Source organism: Haliaeetus leucocephalus, unplaced genomic scaffold, assembly GCF_000737465.1.
Source record: "Haliaeetus leucocephalus isolate CR32 unplaced genomic scaffold, Haliaeetus_leucocephalus-4.0 Scaffold231, whole genome shotgun sequence".
Taxonomy (NCBI): Eukaryota; Metazoa; Chordata; class Aves; order Accipitriformes; family Accipitridae; genus Haliaeetus; species Haliaeetus leucocephalus.
Window position 1 is genome coordinate 287,588 of NW_010972667.1, and position 20,787 is coordinate 308,374.

Consider the following 20,787-nt stretch of genomic DNA (forward strand, 5'->3'; position numbering starts at 1 on the left):
TACTGTTGTGAAACCCTAGAAGTCTCGAGTTCAAATTACATTATAAATATCTATTATACTGCAGTAACTTTCATGTGGACATATCACTAAACCAGCACAATTTAAAAAGTGTTGCTATTTACTTATAATACTGCTTCTGCAATGCACTCATTTCCATCCTCAGAATTTGTTCAACTTTAGCAGGTAAAGACTTTTCTACATCTTTTTTAACTCTTCTCAGCAGAAATGGTTCAAGTTCTTTGTGAAGACTTGCATAACCATACTCTCTCCCTTTGCCATGTTCCTCTTCAAAATCCTCCCAGGAGGAAAACCTTCAACATAATAAAGAATAAGCACAAAATAATAACATACTGTGAATGACTGAAGATGCAAAATTCAAGAAGAGAACACAAACATAGAACGTGTATAAATATACCACAAGAGCACACACACATTTCAATTTCTTTCCCACTCCCTTCTGTTTAACTTATCCAGTTTCTGAATTTTCATCTCACATGAAATTCCAAATACTTTGCCTGTAAATAGAAGAATGGAATTTTTCCAAACACATTTACAGAATGAAAACTACTGAATTTTAACTTCTCCAGTGGAGACCCAATATTTTTCTTTTTCTGCAAGGATACTCACTGAGATGGTTGATAGGACAAGAGGAAATGGCCTCAAGTTGAGGCAAGGGAGATTTAGGTTAGATATTAGGAAAAATTTTTTACTGAGAGGGTTGTCACACATCAGAATGGGCTGCCCAGGGAAGTGGTTGAGTCACCATCCCTGGAGGTATTCAAAAAGCAAGTCGACGGGGTACTTCAGGACATAGTTTAGTGGGCATGGTTGATGGTTGGACTCGATGATCTTGGAGGTCTTTTCCAACCTAAATGATTCTATGATTCTATGGTTCCAGAAATTCTGTTATTACATTTATCAAGAGCAGCATGAAAAAACAGCTGCATGGCTGGAGGGTGTGCAAAAGAACAAGAGGCTACCTAATGTATGTTTTGCAGCTTGTATAGCTGAAGCGTAACTATCGTCTGTGCTAACAGACTAGGAGAATACACTTTATGATCAAATGAAGCATGGGTACTACACCATAGTGGCTTTCTAGTTAAGGTTCTGAAGAAGTCAGGACAATCCATAGCTCAAACTAAATGGAACTATGGTGCCTGGCATTTACAAGATGTCTGACAGGAACATATGCTCTCACACATGAGCTCTAACTTGTCTTAGGTATAAGCAGAGGTCAGTACAAAATAAGGTCAATACACTAAGCTTACTGTATGCAAACCGTATGGGAAAACCAGGAATCTGACTGAACTACAGGATGTTGGGCATCTTGGTACAAATTTATTTTCATTAATACAAATAACACAGAAAAGATTCTGTTCTATTTCCCTAGAGTAAATCTACAGTTTTCTTCTTAGCCAAAGAAGCCTTTTTTCCAGGTTCTGACCCATACATCAATCCATCATTTTTGTGGACTGCTAAAATGGAAAAAGGTGACAACTGCTACCAGTATTACTTATCAGGAGCAGCATGAAAAAAATATATGCATCTACTTTACACAGAATATTTAAATGATCTTTCAGTACGATTCTCTACTTCTATTGATTCTCAAATCACTACACTACTTCACAGTAACAAATTTGACCAAAAAAACGTTAAGAAGAATCACATAAAACTCTTCCTTACTTTTCTGGCATGATGAAGTGCAACAAAGACCAAAGCTCTTTGAGGGAGTTTTGCAGAGGGGTTCCAGTAATAAGAAGACGATGGTTAGACTTAAAGTCTATTAAAGTCTTGTACAGAAGAGAGTCGTCATTTTTTAAACGATGAGCTTCATCAACTCCTATGAATGCCCAATTCAGACCACCAAGGAACGACTTAAAGAAATGGGGGGGGGGGGGGGGAATAGTATACAAATAAACACATTGTGTAATTTTGCACATTGTATAATCAAGCAATAAACACTATCACTTCTTGGTTTATTTCAATAAAATATGGACAGCTATATCTTTTTAGTACTCATTATGGCTTTTACATTTGCAAGATTCAACGAAAGGCTGTGCAAGCATCCCAAGAAAGTACAAATTAAGTTTAAAAGGAAAAAAAAAAAAGCCAAAAGTCTGACCTATATTAATTTTTACATGACAAAAAAAAAAACCCTATTGACCTCTTCTTCCCAGCATGTATAAACACATGAAGTAAAAATGTTCTGCTTCTTGACTATCTATAAATTTCCACATACTGTTAGAAGAATTAACAATAACTCAGCGTGCTACCAGTAGGAATACAGTATTAATACATGTACACATACTACAACAAAGAAAAACTACATGGGATTTCAGAGTTCTGTATCACATTTGGGGCTAGGGATTGGGTTCTTTTTCAGTTCCTTGACAGTAGTTTGCAAACAAGTAGAGCTCTTTTAAGATGCAAAGAGACTATTACAGTAATGAGAATCCCAAGCAAACTGGACAAAAAGAAGTGTTACCCACTTAACGAAATGCAAAAAGGCTGAAAGCCTCACCACACTTACAGAAAATCTAGAAGTGCTTAAAAAAACCAAACAAAAAACCAAACCAACACACACACACGAACCCCCAAAACCCAAACCACATACTGTCATACTTCCAAAACAAAAGCTATCACACTCTACATAAATTTAATGGGCCAAAACCCAAATACATGCAAGTCTAAAGAGAGTTCTACACCAGAAAAATTATTTTTATCTCGCTGAAGAAGTGTGATTACCTTATCCTTCAGCAAAATTTCATATGTTGTTAGAAGTATGTTAAATTTTAATCGTTTGGTCTGTGGATGCATCCATTCATGAGTTCTTATCTATAAAAAGAATCAAGAGAAAAAAAGGTCTTGTTGACTGGGGTAAATTTAAGTACTGCAGCAATGTAAATGTTTAAATGACATACAATAATATGATCACAAAACAAAAGCAAAACATATTAACATACACAAGACTCAACTTCAAACCTGTCTAAGCACTCCAAAAATATTTTGTTTAAAGTCTGAAGAGACTTTAAAAAAAGAATTTCTACAACACATTTTTTACTTTAATGGATACGATTACTAACATTCAGAAAACACATTAATAAAACAAACCAACAACTTTTCAGGAAATAAATTAAAATCATGACTGGCTTGCCTACATATTTATTTTCACTGTATCCACCTAAATAATCATATTGCAGAAGATAATTTGTTCTCAAATGCAAGAATAAATTTTTAATCCTATTCACTATTAAGCAGGAAGGAAATCTTTCCCACACATTTATATCATATCAAAATCGAAGCTTTCAATTTGCATCTTAAACACATAGTGTTCTAGTATTTGCTCATTCCTAACCAAAATATAGGACATTAGCAGAGGATAGGAGTATGAACTGAGTCTTATTTATCTACAAGCCTTTCCAATGATAAAGAGAAATACTCACCATATTTCTGCTAGTTATATCTCCTAAGTAAACTACAGCATTCATCTGAGGAGCCCAAGTTTGAATCTCTCTTTGCCAAGATGTCAAGGTAGAAAGTGGCACAACCAGCAAGAAAGGCCCATACAATTGATGTTCATGAAACAGGTAGTTCAGAAAAGAAATTGTTTGTATTGTTTTACCCAGACCCATTTCATCTGCCAGAATACAGCTATTCCCTCTAAAAAAAACCACAAAAAAACCAAAAAAACAAACCAACAACAACAACAAAAATTTAGGGGTGGTATAGAGAAGGGGAGGGATTGGACAAGAAGAAATTATTATCTTTTGAGCACAAAAAACATTCATACAAGTTTTCAAGGTTTTGCAACTATACATCTTGAAGAAGTTTATTTCCTTTTTCCATAAAAGGAATTTCCAACTCCTCCCCACCACTTAATACTTTAATTAAATTAATAAAGTTCACAAAAATTTTGCAACTATTCCTCATAGTGTTATACTTTGAAAATTAGACCTATGTTGACATTTCAGAAGAGTTTGCTTTGGGTTTTCTGATTTTACTGTTTTAGGTTTGTTTGCTTTTTAAAAATATGACTTAACCCCACAGGAACTTAAAAGTAAAGCAACAACAGAGCTTAGCTGTTTTTGAGAACAGCCGTGGAATAAGTTTTGGTACTACTTAGAATAAAACGACTCCCCTCAGACCTCTACTTTGAGCTTACTGTATGAAACCCTCCACCTTCAAAAAAAATACAGAAAAATCAATTTCAAAGTTTTACAAATGCTTACAGTTAACAAACAGAAACACTCATTTCAGAGTACACTTACTTGCACCATGAGTGAGCAAGCCAATTCAATCCATTTAACTGATAATCTCTTAATTCTAAACTTTCATGTCCTCCAATGTAAGATGGTTGCTTCTTTAGTGCAACAAACCTTGGCCTCTGTTTCAGAACCTGTCAAAAGCAAATTGATCATCAGTTCTACTACCAACTGAAGTTACCAAAATGCCTTCCTATACAAAAAAATAGTAATAGGGATCTACTGCATCACCAAGTCTAATTTTCATCCATTGACAAAAACTAGGCTATATAAAAACACCAAGCAATTTGCAAGTTGAAATTGTTTTGATTGCTAATCTAAATTTCAAAATGGGAGTGACATTAACTCACCTAATGTTTACTTTTAAAATAACCTTCAAAACTAAACAAGCCCAAAAAGCTACTATTAGTAGTGTTATTTTCCACATGTATTACTATATATCGTTATATATATATAATGTTCTGAACAACCTTCAAAAATATTTCATAATATGTATATCTTATCTCTGGATTCATAGAAGATTTTCATATTTTTACAGTCACAACTGATGTGGTGGCTTGAACCAGGCTGGCAGCTAAGTTGCCACCCAGTTGCTTACTCACTCCCCACCCTAGCAGGACAAGGGAGTCAATTGAAAGGGCAAAAGTGAGAAAAACTTGTAGGTCAAAATAAAGAGTTTACTGGGTGAAGGAATAAAACCCCACCAAACAAACAAAAAACCCACAGCCAAAAAAAACCCCCACAAGTGACAAAGGGAGTCACACATTAACTCACCAGCAGACTGATGACCAGCAAGTCTCCAAGCAACAGTCACCTTCAAATGCCCTGCTCATCCCACCCAGTTTCATTGCTCAGCATAACATTAAATGGCATGGAATACCTCTTTTGTCAGTTGGGGTCAGCTGTACTGGCTGTGCTCCCTCCCAGCCCCTTGCCCATCCACAGCCTGCTCATGGTGGGGAGTGCACAGCAAGAAACAGAGAAGGCCTTGACACTGTGCAAGCACCATTCAACAACAGCCAAAACACTAATGTCTTATAAACACTATTGAGGTCACAAATCTAACACACCAGCCATACAGGCTGCTATGAAGAAAACTAACTCCATCCCAGTCAGACCCAGTACAACGGATTATAAATCCACTGCAAATTACATACTCACCTTGCAGTCCTTAAATGGAGTGGTCTTGGATTGATTTCTGCTAAAGTACTCATCAATGCGTGCCTGAAACTTCTTGGCAATGAGAGCACCATCTTCCCAGCTACATTCTGAATAAGGCAGACCCTGCCATTTACAATAATAGTCTGGATAACCAGCCGCTGATTTCTGATTTGAATGAGCTGAAGAAATGCACCAGAGATATCTAATCAGCATTTTACTTATCTTATGAACACATTAATTTTAGGTAATAAGACAACATAAGCTAGCTTCATAGCACAGACAGTATGACAACTTTTTTCTTTACCTGAAGTTTTGGACTAAAAAGTTAGCGATACTGATATTCTCAATTTCTTAGCTACAAATGCAACATATAAGCAGTGAACATACAGAACTCTCAACACTGTTTTCTGTCCACAAGTTTGTAACATACCAATTATTCTTTCCACTATCTGATATTGTTTATGTAGATCATCTGTAAGCTCCTGCTGGCAGTTGTAATATTCCACATCTTCTGGAGAAGCATTTTTCAGCCTGTAATGGGAATTAATTTACAACACTTGTTATACTTTATAGTTCTAAAACTATGAACATTTGGCAACTCTAAAGCTCTGAATGCAAGCATCACAGGAATGTTGCTTAGAGAGCTTCTTTGAAAGGACAACTTAGAAATTCCTACTATAAAATTGTTGCATCTGGCCTAGGTGGCTCATAATTAATGACTGAGAATGCTTACCAAGAGACACAACTACTACAGCTACAGGTGGTACTAGTCATGCAGTTAATTCAGAATACCTATTCTCAACAATAAATAGTGTACTTCACAGGGTATTTTCATGGAACAGTATTCAGGGTGGCTCACTCTGTAAGAATCCATCTTATGATTAAGTTGCTAATAATCCCATTAGTATTCATTGATTATATTAAACATACTAATAAAACTGAACACCAAAAAGATGACTTCAAAATGTATGGATTTCTTCAGGTTTTTGTTCTCAGGCTTGAGCCTGAGGTTTGAGCCAAGAAAACTGAATTCTTCAAAGTAATCTGAAATGGCTAATATATGAAGAAAACATTAATCTCTGCAGCGATTCTAGAAGAACTCTGATCAAAGTGTAACAACAAAATTAGTAAAAGGTACAATTTAACACACACGCACACTAAAACCAGGTTCAGAAGATCATCTCACAGCAACATGTTAAGAAGACTTCAACTTTTAAGGTTTTTGTCTTCCTGTTGCATAGACACTTGAAATTATGCCCTCAAGAAGAGGTAACAGGTCTCAGAAACACAAAAGAACATCTACCTTGTTATAAAATAAGTATTGTGGAAGGCTACATAAAAATATTCACCATCGTTTTGTTTCCTGATCCTTTTTCTTATAGTTGTCCAGTTTCTTCATTCCTTTAACATTTTGTTGCTTCAGTGTTTCCTCAGTTTCCCAAGTGTTATGGATGTGTGACCAACCTTTCCATTTAATAAGATACTGTACTTCTCCTGCCTCCTTTGACTTTTCAAACGCATCATTTGGGTCACCATCTGCCTCAACTGCATAGATGGTGGTTGCAGCACCTGTGGCTGTGAAACAAACCGCATCATAAGCCTTGTATGCATTATTGTAAGTTAACCAGTAATGCTTTTAGATGTGCATATATTTGACTAGTATCTACAGCTCTCATGTCTTTATTCTTATTTGAACAATTACAGCATAGATATGTTCACACATGCACAAGTAGTCAAAAGAATCAAAAAAGCAACAAAAACTTCTGTACCTAACATACAATAGCTTATCTTTCCCATGAGAATTTTCTTTGCATTCCTAGTTTTTAAAGTAATCACCAGGGAACACTCCATTAATGCTGCTTCTTGTCTTCTATTACTCTCATCCCTGAGTGTACAAAAGACATCTGACATTATGCTTGGTCAGCCTTGAGACATCAATGACCTACTAAGGATACTATAAATCTATTTCTTCCTAAACATGTTTTACTACTTTTTCTGCCTTTGTTATCTTACCTGGGAAAATTTTTAATTAAATACAGTCTGTATCACAGCTGAAGCATAATACAGCACGAAACAGGCTCTTTCAGTGAGGACAGACATGTAAGGAAATGAGCCTAGCAAGCTGCAGGGGCCACATAAAGCCACAGACAGTGGCAACAGCAAAAGACAGCACAAGCAGCAACATCATCTGGGCAGGAAGAATGTAAGAAGCTTTGACCACAGCAGTTAACACTATGCCTTGGAGCAGGATATGCAAGAATTTGGGACAGCATGGGAGACGAAAGTTGAGAGGAAGAATGAATCGAAGTTCTGACATGGGTCAGAAACTTTAGAGATTGGGTATGACTAATGGAGAAAGGTAGGTAACTCTGAAGTGCAAGAGGCCCAGGGTTTGGGGGGTTTTTTGGTGTTTGTTTGTTTTTATAATTAGAATCCTAATTTGCAAACTCAAAACGCATAAGCAGAACTGCTAGACAACGCGTCCCATTATTGCTGGAAATATGGCATGCCTACCACTATTCACAAAATACTTTTAAGAGTTCACATGCAAGTGCACCACTGAATTTTTAGATGCATTTTGTGGTCATTCCACACATTGCACTGTATTGAGACAATCTGTACAGCAATAACTGAAATCATAACCTCAGTGGTTCAGCCTTGCAAACACCATCTTTCAGGGTTCAGATTACTAGTCAGTTCTCCTATCTAGTCCACTTTCTCCACTCCACTGTATATAATTTATACTGATCAAGTATCACTAAACTGTACAAACAGTGACATAACAATATGGTATGCATTCATGCAATATGGAGCTATCTTCCACTTAATTTTTATGTTCTACTTAGGTATGCAATTCTTCTACATTTTACTTTGCAACACTTAGAAGGGATTTTAAAAAGGAACATCGTTATGAGAGACAGAACAAGATGACTTTTTGGTAACTTTAAAATTATTGCTGTTTATAGACCTCACAGGTGACCTACAGCTGAGAACATCTGCTGAAGTTGCACCACAATGCACTCCAGGATCTTAAGAACATGGACAGAAAAAAACCCCAAAACAAACATACCTCCTTTTCGGCCAACTCGACTATCCATGAACTTCTCTATGGTTTCAAATTCATCTTCTTCAGTTTGTGGGACATCTTCTCCACAAACTTCCAGCAAATCATCAGAATCTGTCTTGGTTTCTTCAGCTTCTTTGTAACTAATGTTGACTGTTGCCTGGCGACGAGATCCTCTCTTATCATAATCATCATCATCCTCCTCTTCCTCTTCATCATCATCTGATGAATCAAGTTGCCTCTTTTTCAGTCCTGCACTCTTTTTCCCACTTTTTGGCTTAATTCTTGAAGACAGGACACAACAATGATGTTTCAACATGAACAACTATAAACCTTCTGTATTGCTTTCTGAATACATGTATTTCATCAATGCTCAGTTACTCCACTTTCAGTTACAGCAGATAGGAAAAGGTATTCACTAGAAAGCATTAGTATATTAACATCTCATGTAGCTTTAAATAAACTTCATTTTTCTTTAATAAGCATTAACGTTCTCATTTGCATATACAATGGTAGTAAATACTCAGCTGCTTATTGGAGATAGTACCAGAGTATCCAAATGCGTGACTTACCTGCTTGGAGGTTTCCGGCTTTTGACCTTGTTTTTTGGCTCATAGTCAGATTCACTCTCTTCACAAGTGCTTTTCTCCCTATCTTCCTCTGATTCAGAATCGGAACCAGTTCCTGATACTGACCCTGATCCTGACATTTGCCAGTCTTCACTGTAAATATTGAATGACAAAAGAGTAATTTACATTGTTGTCGTTTTTTTTTTTTTTTTAAATCAGGTATTCATCCACAGGGTATCTGCTGTAATGTCAACATTCTTCAGAGAAATAAAAATCTCGTAACAGTTATTTCAGCTGATGAGACAGAAAATTGTCATCAATGAATAACAGAAAAGTAAAAATGCCCAACAGCTTCAAAGGGAGTTGGATTAAGTTTTCTGTTATCAAGAGGTAGATTTAAAATCCAAAATAAAACAAAAATCTGGATTTCTATATAAATTTCAGCATGAAGTAAGTCAATGTGACATCAAGAAAACAAAGCACTTAACAAGTCTAACTGGAAAGATACATATTTATCAGAATTTACATATGCTCAAATCATAAAGCCCTGTTATGTTATACTCTGAAGAGTCCCATATTGTCTAACGCCTATGGTCCCCGTGGCCCATGTGAAAAACCAGCAACTTTGGCACAGGAATCAAAAAAACAGAGGCAGATCTGAGAAACACCCAGAAAAACTTGAATTGCAGTAACCTGTGAGTGGCACTGACTCCCAAAAGCTCACACTGAGCTCCTAAATCAGTGCTTCACAACCAGGCAAGATACTACGAGCAAGACACTTGTGACTGAGCAGCAGGACCTCCTTGCTCCTGCTTAACTGAGATCTTCTACTTTGCAACAGGAAAGATCTACCCACTGATGAACAGTATCTTGCTTCAAACTCTGACTTTATACAGGCAAATTTAAGATTAACAGCTTCATGAAAGAGAGGTGGTATACATTATTGAAATGTTGCTAAATCTTTATACTAACATCAGGTTTAGGTCTACTTGATCAAGGTGCCAGAGCAGTAGTAATGTTCATCAAAGCTGGAATATTACCAAGAAATCTCTTCCTTAAATTTCTAGTCAGGAAGCTTAGGAATCGGTGCTTTGATCCCTCTCTTCTTTCCTGTCTTCCAGGACATCGGGTCCTGGAGGAAATTACATTCCCATTGTTCCAGTCATCCAAGACAAATACATGTATGTGTCTATTGTACAGATGGCACATGGCCAATGGTACAGAATGTCTTATTAAAATACTTTTTCTGCAAATAGTTAAATAATAAAATAACAACATAAATCCATGACCTGTATTTATCTGTAAATATAAAAACCAGATACAAAGCACGATCTTCTAAGGCTTGATCATCTACCGAGTTATATTGAGATATCCTCCATCTGCACATCTGAATAAGTATGTCTGCAGTTGTTATCTGAAGAGCCGTAGGACAAAAACACTGGATACATGAAGTGATTTGGTTAAGGGTTCCTAAACTTAAATTTTTCCTATAACACAGTATGCTATTAGATGCAATCAAATTCTTAACTAACAAAAGACTGATTAACAGCTCACTGCTAGGAAAGTACCATTTTGCATAGTTAGTGCTTTTTTTTGTGAGCACCCCCCCCACCCCCCTTTTTTTGTAATTACCATTTTTTAAGATGTTATACTGGCAACCCTGAACATTGAGGTGAATCATGAACTGGAAGAAGAGGAATGATAGAACAGTTCAATTTCTACACACCATTCATAAAAAAAAAAAAAAAAGAGGTCACTGCCTCTCACTGCTACAATAACAACATATAATCCTTTTCACAAACTCTTTGATCTATCATTTAGAATGTGCTTATTTTCATTTAACATTCTTTGCTAGTCAGTAAAGTTAATTACTATTAGAACTATAATAACTTTTAAACATGTCCGGAAGAAAAAAAAACAAAACAGAAAAAAATAAAAATAATTTGGCATTAACTAAGGGATTCTAAATTAAATTTGTTGTGAGACAACCTACTTAAGTAGTTTCCCATTTCTACAAGAATTTTCAGGGAGGGCCTTCAGCTCAAAAATAAATTGCAACAAAGTATTTTAAAAATAAAATCACTGATGAATGTTTTTGAACAATACTGCAGATTCTTTTGCTCAGAAATTAATGATATAGATGTTCCTTTGAGAGCTTATTTTAAAATTCCAAAATTTTTATCAAAATTGGAAATGCAATATCAAGATGAATTAAAAAGGGAACTTAAGCATTTCAAGTGTGGAGAAATGAAGCATAAATTATAAGCATATGTCACTATGACAAAAAAAATTGTGGTATTACTTATGAAAATATCTTACTCTTTATGTTTTTTCTTCTTGGTTTCACTAGATGAGTCATCTGCAGAATCTTCACTACTTGATGAGTCCTGCAGGTGAAGAAAAAAAACCCAATTCATTATCACAAAAATAATTAAGTACTTCTAACATTTAAAAGATAAATCCGCTCCTACTTTCAAGTTGGAGGCATATTATTCATGTTTTACCCTTTTCATCCCCCACAGTGTAGCTGTTAATGCAGAATGAGATAAAGACTGCTATTGTATTTATCCATCTATGAATACATTGTGCCAGCACAGCTCCAGAGAACATCACAAAAAACCCGTCTTAAAAAATAACCATTGGGCCTACATAAAAAAGCTGTGGTTTAAGCTGCCCCAAGTTAATCAAGATGATGGTTCTATCAAAACCCTAAGAAAATCTCCTACACACAGGAGCTTTCTCACCTTCCACATTCTTTCACATTTAAACACAAGTTTAACAAAATTTTGAGAATGCCATGTTTCTTCTTTCTCTATGCTCAAACAAAAAACAAGAACCCTCTTAGATTTTCCTAAAACCAATCTCATCAGGATTAAGTTTAGATTTAGATTAAGTTTTATCCTGAAAAACATCTCTCAAAGATAATACTTAACAACAGCTGTAAATTAACATGTTTAGGTTTTAATGATGAGCTGCTAAACCAGACAAAAACAGAAATCCAACCAAATGAGTGTGACTGCACTGCACAGTTTTTGTAATGAAGTAGAAAACGTCTGCTTTATAAATAAATTCCATTTCATAGTCACTAGTGTCCTTAAAAGATGTTCTTCCTGCACAAAGTCAACATTTCTCTAGCCTGTGGTTTAGGTTTTATAGTACCCAGAATTCTTAAAATACAAGAATTCTCTTGTAGTAACTGTTACAAAATTTGCAAAAATGTAGTTTTCTACTCCATATGGAATTTTTGAAAACCACAGCAGCTACCTTATATAGAAAAAAGTTGAAAACATCTTTTAGCATTTTAAACTGTCTTTACAAAACTCAAGAAACCAAAAATACAATGCAAGTATTGTATTTGGACAGTATTAACTGCCTATACATCACAGTATTTACCTAAAAATATCACATAATCAAGGCTGCTATAATTTTGGCACAACTCACTTGAAAACAAGTAAGTAGGGATAAGTTTACTTTTCCTTATAAAAATGTCAGTTATTTGAATGTTACTTTTATTGACTAAAACCAGATTTTTACGCACACTTAGAAAATATAACTTGGCTCTACATAATTTTACTCTAACATATGAGACAACGAGATGGGCATGTTTACATTTTAAAAATCTAAATTATGTTATTCACCTCTTCTGAGCCACTGTCTGATGAGGCTGCCTTTTGTTGTTGCTGTTGCTTCTTGAGCACTGCTGATCTTTGCACAGCAAGTATACTTGGACTAGACTTCCAAAACTGAACAAGAATGGAGATGCAAGAGTCAGTTAAACATACTGATAGTCTCCAGTTTACCACATATTACTTTTCCTGAGTAGCATTCCTATTAAAACTGATCATGATTTTATCAATTAAAAAAATTCACTACAAAATACTGCATGCACTAATAATATCAGACAGCTTTTTACAGTAGTAAGATTTCTGCAGAACAGAATGTTATACAATAATTGCTAGGACAATTTCTACAGCACCTTTAGCAATAGTTGTATAGATGTTGTTAAGGTACAACATTTATAAAGTAAGTTTTTTAACTTTTATAAAGAAAATTTTTAAACATTTATAAAGTAAATTTTTAATCCTTTCAGACCACTTAGCTGACATGTTTTTGCTTCATACAGTAATACTGAAGTACATGACCAAAAATATAACAGAATCCTTAACAGTCTTCAATTCTTGTGGTAACTAATATACGACTACCTTTCATAAATATGATCTACCATCCCAGTTAAGTCCATGTAACACAGGAAAGTGCAGGTAATTTTGGCCCACTGGATTTAAGAGATTTCTAAACACCACTTTTCCCTGAATTTAGCCAACTTACTAATGAAGAAAGACAACTGTACATATGCTTGAAATTTTCATTACAATCATTCATTGATACAAGTAAGGTAAGTATTAGAGAAACAATGTAAAAAATAGAATTTCAGAAATAACATTATGTGTGCCTTTGTCTTCCATAAATTCCAGTAAATTAGTGAATGCTTCTTCATGATGAAATTTAAGTAAGCATTTAACTCAAAATACTTACAAATGTGAGAATTTTGAAAGCATCAATTCAAGTACTTATCCATGAGAAGCTTAGCCTGATGTTTAAGACAGCTAAGCACATGCATTCGCTAACCAACCACGTTAAAATTAAAACCACATTACCTCTTTTTGTTCGTTTTTTTTTAAAATTAAAACTGCTCTTGAAACTAACTGCACAGAAAGATTTTTTTTTTTAATAATTCCCCTCCCCCCCCAAAGGATTCATATATGTGTTTTGTTTACCTCAGACCCATCAACTTTTGGTGGCTTAGCTTGAATTTGTTTCTTCTCTCTAGATGTGTCAGACTCTGATTCTGACTGAGTGCCTGACTCTGAACCAGAGTCAGAGTCACTGCTGCCTGACTGGCTGCTGCTTCCATCACTACTGCTTCCAGAGCTTGAATCAGATCCAGAACCTGATGCTGACCCAGAATCATCATCTGATCGGCTGCAATGAGAAGTTAGTAGGATATTATACAATTGCCAAGGTAACAGGATTAGAAGAAAAAAGTCGCCTTAGCTTCACCTATAAATCAATTGTTAAGTTAGACCACACAAATGGGTAGCACATAGATGGATGCAGTCAATTAAGTTGAGATGAATAAAGTTAAAAATAAACAAGAAATGAGAATTAAGAGTGTCATCAGATACTCTTTGTGAAGCCTAAAAAAAGCAAGATAAAGCAAGAACAGTCAAATTAATATGGAGGAGTCAAGCAAGGGAAATGAAAGTGGTACAAATGTTTCTTACCCACACAAACTTTCCACCCCCACCCCCTCCAAAATCCTTGTTTAGCTCCATCAAACCCCACATATACATAAACACCTCTTAACACTTAAGTCTACTCCACAAAGACCTGTCCAACTAAAATATAAAAGTTTTCAATCTTTATAGATCAGCAGTACTCCTTAAAAAAAAAATAATGAATTTAGAAGCACATATCTCTCTAACAAAAAAAGCTATGCAGACCCTGTTTTTCTGTTAAAAAAACAGCAGCAAAATTCCCCATGCAGACAACTCTGCATTTGTCACCAATGATATGACTTGTGCCAAGGCGCTTTCCTTGGCATACACTTGAGCTGCCAGATTATTTCACCTGTATGTTCATTTACACATTTAATATACTTAGAAAGCACAGTAATTGAAGATAAGGATTTATTTTATAACCATTCAAAAAATTTGGAAACATTTGATTTTCTACAACTTCACGAAGTAGCCAAGTTAAAATTTTCATAAGATTCCTCATTAGGTTAATACTACCGTATTTCAAAGATACAAGAAAAAACATCAGAATCAGACCACCACAGAGCAAAATAATTTCAAATTATGTACACATTGACAGCAAACACTTAAAAAATCAGAGTAAACATGCAGCCAGAAACAAAAATGATAAAAACAAAAGCTGATATCAAAACCTAGCCTATCTCCACCAGCACAATTCATCTGGCTGACAGTGAGCTGGAGGTGGGGTGGGGGCGAAGAGGGCAGATTGATCATCCTCTGCCCTAGAACATACTTAACTGACAACATTTTAAAACCACAAACCAAAGCAAAATCGCTCCTCTTTCTGATTTTCCCAAGACCAACAAAACTGTATCAGTAAAGAAGAAATGAAGCTATTTATAAACAGACTCCTGTAGACTGCACCTCACTCAGCCATCTGCAACCATCAGCTTTGAAAAAAACAAAGAAAAAAACAAGACCATGGTGAAGCTTCCTTGTTCTGAAGGGCGAGACATGGAGAAACACACTGCTGCTGGGTTTCCTTACACTTGCTGAGAGGAAAAATGGGAAGCAACAAGGCTGCTCCCAAACTTCCTATTTCTGTCATGAAAGGCTTACTTCAGGCATGGTGCTATAACACTAACCTCGTTTGCCAAAGAAAGCAGGGCACCCACTACAGAATATGACCAGAGTTTAAACTGTTTACCAGAAAGTAATGCCACTCCATGATGATCTTCCGAAGAGATCAGAATCACAATTGTGTTCTTGTACGCAAATGTTACCTTACCTTTAATGCTGGGTAAATCAGACCATTAGAAAACAACAGCATTTCTCAGCATAGAGAAGTGCTGTAAGTCAATGTCAGGGGACTGCGGAAGTCAGCACTAACTATAAATGAAGAGAAATAGAAGAAAATTCAGCATGGAGAAACCTTGAGGCACAAGTAAATACCAGCCAGCCACGTCCCAGTGAAAAAAAGCAACCAAAACCATGTAAATCCTACATAATCTTGGAGGAGGGGAAGGGAATCAATACTTCTATGCAGGACAAGGTATGCTCAGAGAGGGCAATAATAACATGGATTACCAAACCTAAAAAAAAGATGAAAAACACTAAGCCAAAAGGATGGTAATTAAGCTGGCTTAAATATTTCTGCAGTAAAATATTTCATACACACTAATATAGTGCTAACCATAGGTTCAGTTGCACATAGAGCCAGAGGCAACAAAGTACCTCTTTTCTAAGGTAGCATAGGGGAAACTGACACTGGAATAAGCCATCTTGGTCAAACAGCTTGCAAATATTATGAGAAACAGGTAAACCAGCTACAGGAGAGAATGGTGGAGAGACCAAAGGGGGGGGGCGGGGATAATTCCAGTTTACTTAGATAAGTAAGCAAAAATCACATCAGTTAGATTCACAGTTGATGGGAAATTTTAAGTTGTTTAATGTTCTTCAGCACAGGAATTAAGTGGTAAGTTCAAAACCAAATGGACTGAGATAGGAAAAAAAAAGTATAGTAGACAATGCTAGTTGCTCTGGAGTTGCATGTAAAAAACCAACTAATTCCAATTTTTTTTTTTAATGAAGCGATGAGTTATCTATCATCTAAGGTCTCTGTTAAGTACTTGTCAACAGATGTGGATCATACAATATTCAATATTCAGACAACACAGACTCCTTAGCTTGCCAGCTAACTCTCCACAAAGCCAGGAGTAAGCCTGGGAATTAATTCCCATTAGGCTTATGAGCAAGACCAGCAAAGTAAGAGCTATTTCATAAATCCTGCTTCTCACAATAAATTTGCCTGATTTGGACAAGAGCAGACTAATGCAACCCAATTGTGTATCAACTAACAGTAACATCTGACAGGAGTAAAAATCTTAAAGTCAATATTCAACCACATTACTAATAAACACAAGACGACAAAACAAGCCTGCAGGTAGAAGTAAAAGGGATGGGGAGAGAAAGAAAAGAAATTAACTGTAGACTAGCAGCTAACTGGTACATAGAACAGAGAAAAACAGAAAAATAAAATTTAAAGGCCATAGCATCAATAATGTCTTACTAAGCTTTCTTATCCCAGTGTTACATCAGCACAAGGAAATGGGAAAAGACAAACTGAGTAGCAGCAAGTAATTTTAAAACTAGGGAAAGAGCAAGGACTTGCTAAAACATTTATGAAATCTTAAGATGCTATGGCAGTACTCATACATGCTTAAAAGGAATTCGAAATTAACTAGCAAAAGGCACTATAGGAGTTCAAGCACACAAGACTAGTCCACGTTAGGCAGAGCTTACTTCAACCCTAATCATCCAAATTAATACAGATGTGTTAAACTACACTTGAGTTTCTGCTTGTATATTAAGACAGTACTGAGCAGCACTGAGTGACATGTAGTACCTATAAATCCCCAACAGCTGCAACAGTCCATACATCAAAGGACTTGCTTTCCTCTGAGAAGTTTAAACGATTTGAACCAACAGTAACAGTGATGGGGAACCTGAGGCAAGACACACACCATACACTAAGAGCTACAGGTTAAATGCTCTGTTTTCAGCATAAAAAAAAAAGTTTTTTCAAAATTAGAGAGAAAATTGGTATTTTTCTTTTTAGCACTTAAGTCACTGAACTCAAAGATCAAAAGAGAATATACTTATGCCAAGATCAAAATATCACACACTTCTGGGTGCAGACTGTGTCCTTGCTTTTCCTGTATTTAAAAAGTCTGGTCTAGCATTTCTAATGGTATCTTCTTTCCCAACACTTAACACTAATATGTCATCATTTCAAACTATGATACTGATTTTTTACTCTTATTTTTTAAAAGAGAATCTTACTACTACCTAATTCCAAGTGATCTGACGCTAACACAGAGGTCATCATGAAAAGGCTGAAGAAAGAGGAACTTAGTTCAGCCATTCCCTCTATCAAAGTCACTGCCTCTGCTCTTTTTAAATTTTCTCGTAAAGTAGGGAAAAAAAAAAAACCAAAACAAAAATCCAAACAAACAAAAAACCCCAACCTCATTCCCTAACCAAGCTATCTGGAAATGCCAGCAGTTAAAAACTTGTTGTATCAACACCACAAAAAAACCCCTCTATTGCCTGACAGGACTAGCCACCTATTCAAACAGAAATTGAATGGAAATTTTCAGCCTAAGACTTACTTCTTAATTGTCTCTAAATGTAAGTATCTACAAGGCAGACAGAAAGAAAGAACAGACTTGATTACTAACTGTTTTTTTTTCTTGGTTTTATTCATGTCTTACAGGAAATAGTTTTAGACCAGCATCAGACCAGACTACCAACTTGCCAGACTACTGATCAACTTCTAGTATCAAGGAGCACCTTATTTGTTTTTTAAATAATATTTGTAAGAAAGCAGCAGCAATAAAGTAAAAACATAGACCTATCTAGATTTTTCTAAAAATCAAGAAAGCCACCAAAATATGCAAAGTCTTACTTGGAACAAAGGAAGAAGTGTTACATAAAGAGGATAATAAAGAACTACCTTTGTGCTCACAAGAAAAGGAAAAGTAAAATGGTTCTGTGGCATTTTCTAGCCATGTCTCTTAAGCAGTGTCCATAATGAAAAAATGGGGTACTGAAAATGAAGTCTTACTGAAAAACTGCTGTAGCAGTATTCAGTTTCAACTTGTATTCAGCATATACTAGCAGTCTGCTACACAGTAGCAATTAAACATCCAGAGACCAACCTTTTCTAGCACTTTACCTCTGCAGGTATAAAATCACGGGGACATTACCTGTACTTGGCTTTTTGCTTTTGTTTCACATGTAGTGCTGACCTAGACAAAATTTAAAAATGAGTCATTGCGTCTCATTATCACATGAGCAGGACCCAGAGTCGTCCTGCCTCAGGACTTAGCTGAGAAATGTACCTCTGAAAGCCAGCCTCCCTGATGAGAAAGACAACCCATACTTCTGCTAACAGATGTGACGAGTGCCAAGATTAACTAAAGGCTTTACCATCCTCTAAGGAGCCAGATCTTTTAGCTGCAGTATTTGCCCTAAGGTGTTCATGAAAGAGAAACAGCCCTCCCCCTCCCCCGGACAGCCTCACAACACTTCATTGCCAAGACAAAACTACTGGCACAGGAAGACAGTGGTCTCCAAAGAGGGGTGCACGCACCAAGGAGTTGCGCAAGTCAACCCATGGGGGTACATGAAGAAAATATTGGAACGTCTATTTAGATTTATTTTTAATCACCCCCCCCCAAAAAAAACCAAAAACACCCCAAACCAACCAAAAAAACCCAAAACCAAAACCACAACAAACCAACAACACAGAAAACCACAACTAAACCAAACCACAAATTCAGCTTTACAAACGTTTAATATATGGATTGACACTGGCAATCTCACTTAGTCTCTATGTCTGAGGGTCATGCGCCACATATGGTAGGTGAGGTGTCCTGGAGGAAATACGTGCTCCACAATGCAGAGGGGTAACAGTTGCGCAGCCACTCCTTCATTCCCTTTCTGTGCACTGTGACATACTGCAGTTTGCTTCTGCCTGGTTAAGTGAATTTATGGATTATATTACTTAGTTTTAACCAAACTAACCCTCACAAAATGGCACAGTGGTTTAAAAAGATTCCTGCAAAGAAAGGGTGGACTGAAGATAACACTAATGCTGTGAGCACAAAGCAACCAGAAAATGGCAGAGCTGACACTTCCACTCCTGTGCAAGCTCTTCATCAGCCACACTGCAAGGTAAAAAACCAATGACAATCTGATTGCATCTGACAAGAGGTTGGACCAAAAAAAAAAAATCAGAATTATCAAGACAATTTGAAATACCTATTTACATCCACCACTGTTAACAATTAACCTTGCACTGAGTGTATATTGTGCCTTGAGATATTAACAATAGTATGAAGCCATCACAATCAGCAAGACATTTGAAAACTAACCATCCAGAACACAAAAACAAACCTCTGTTTTTTCCAGCAGTGTTTCAAGTCATGCATCATGCAATACTCATCCTGTACTTCACAAAATTTTACTAGATTTAATGATAAATGTTTAGAAGGCTCTTTCGAGGTTCTTTTTCCTAAGAGTAAAGGACAAAAATGCCACATGCCATTTGAGAACTTACTTCTTGCTGCTGTAAAAATGGCTAAAATAATTCATAGAAAACAACAGTGACAAACAAGTGCCTTTCTTTGTCAGCAAACACTGTTGAAAGACATATAGAAAACATTGGTGAAGATTTGAAGAAACAAGTATTAGAACAAATCATGCAACGTAGGAGATTTGCTCTATGGTTTGATCGAAGTATAGATGCTTCTAACAAGTCCCAATTTACAGTATTTGCTAGATTCTGTTTCAATGATGAAATGTATGAAGAACTACTCCTTCGTGAGCCACTGAAGGAAAGATGTACTAGAGAAGATATATTCTTAATGGTAAATGACTACTTTAATTAAAAAAAAAAGTTTTATGGAAAAACTGTGCAAGTGTAAGCACTGATGGAGTGGCTGCTTTGACTGGAATAAAAACCAGATTCTAGTAAGAGTGATAGAGATAACACCACACATGAAATTAATACACTACATCAACAAAAAGCAAGCTATTGCAGCAAAGAATCTGGAGCTAGAATTGTACAAAGTGTGAAAAGATGTCACCAGTGTGGTTGATTTTGTGAAAAACAAGACCATTAAATACAAAAATCTTTATATTACTTTGTAATGAGATGGGGAATGACCATAAAAATCTTCTGTACCAAGAGAGGTTCACTGCTTAAAAGCATTGTTGACTTTGAAGATTAGTCTTTGGTGGGGTCTGGGGGGGTTTGTTTTTTTTTTAAACAAACAAACAAGTGTTCCAATTTTGCTGACCTTTTCTGTGAAAACTACTGGTCACCAGCAGTATGCTACCTTGCAGGTATTTTTGAAAAAAAAAACCCAACCAAAAACCAAACAACCCCCCCTCCCAAAAACCAACCCCCA

The 20,787-nt window shown here is 36.0% G+C and overlaps 1 protein-coding gene across 4 annotated transcripts in view; it reads right to left on the reverse strand.

Annotated features, from left to right (window-relative positions):
- CHD1 (chromodomain helicase DNA binding protein 1) overlaps nt 1–20,787 on the reverse strand; it is a 55,016-nt gene that overhangs the window by 22,068 nt on the left and 12,161 nt on the right. For 3 of the 4 annotated variants that reach the window (XM_010567959.1, XM_010567961.1, XM_010567960.1), the window contains exons 3-15: nt 13,832–14,036; nt 12,695–12,799; nt 11,376–11,443; nt 9,060–9,209; nt 8,494–8,771; nt 6,773–6,998; nt 5,854–5,954; nt 5,424–5,602; nt 4,269–4,396; nt 3,444–3,660; nt 2,746–2,835; nt 1,684–1,874; nt 123–311 (exon numbers count right to left, since the gene is read on the reverse strand). In XM_010567959.1, the coding sequence (XP_010566261.1) occupies nt 123–311; nt 1,684–1,874; nt 2,746–2,835; nt 3,444–3,660; nt 4,269–4,396; nt 5,424–5,602; nt 5,854–5,954; nt 6,773–6,998; nt 8,494–8,771; nt 9,060–9,209; nt 11,376–11,443; nt 12,695–12,799; nt 13,832–14,036 (2,127 nt within the window). The remainder of the gene's footprint in view (nt 1–122; nt 312–1,683; nt 1,875–2,745; nt 2,836–3,443; nt 3,661–4,268; nt 4,397–5,423; nt 5,603–5,853; nt 5,955–6,772; nt 6,999–8,493; nt 8,772–9,059; nt 9,210–11,375; nt 11,444–12,694; nt 12,800–13,831; nt 14,037–20,787) is intronic. The other variant, XM_010567962.1, reaches the window with a different exon arrangement.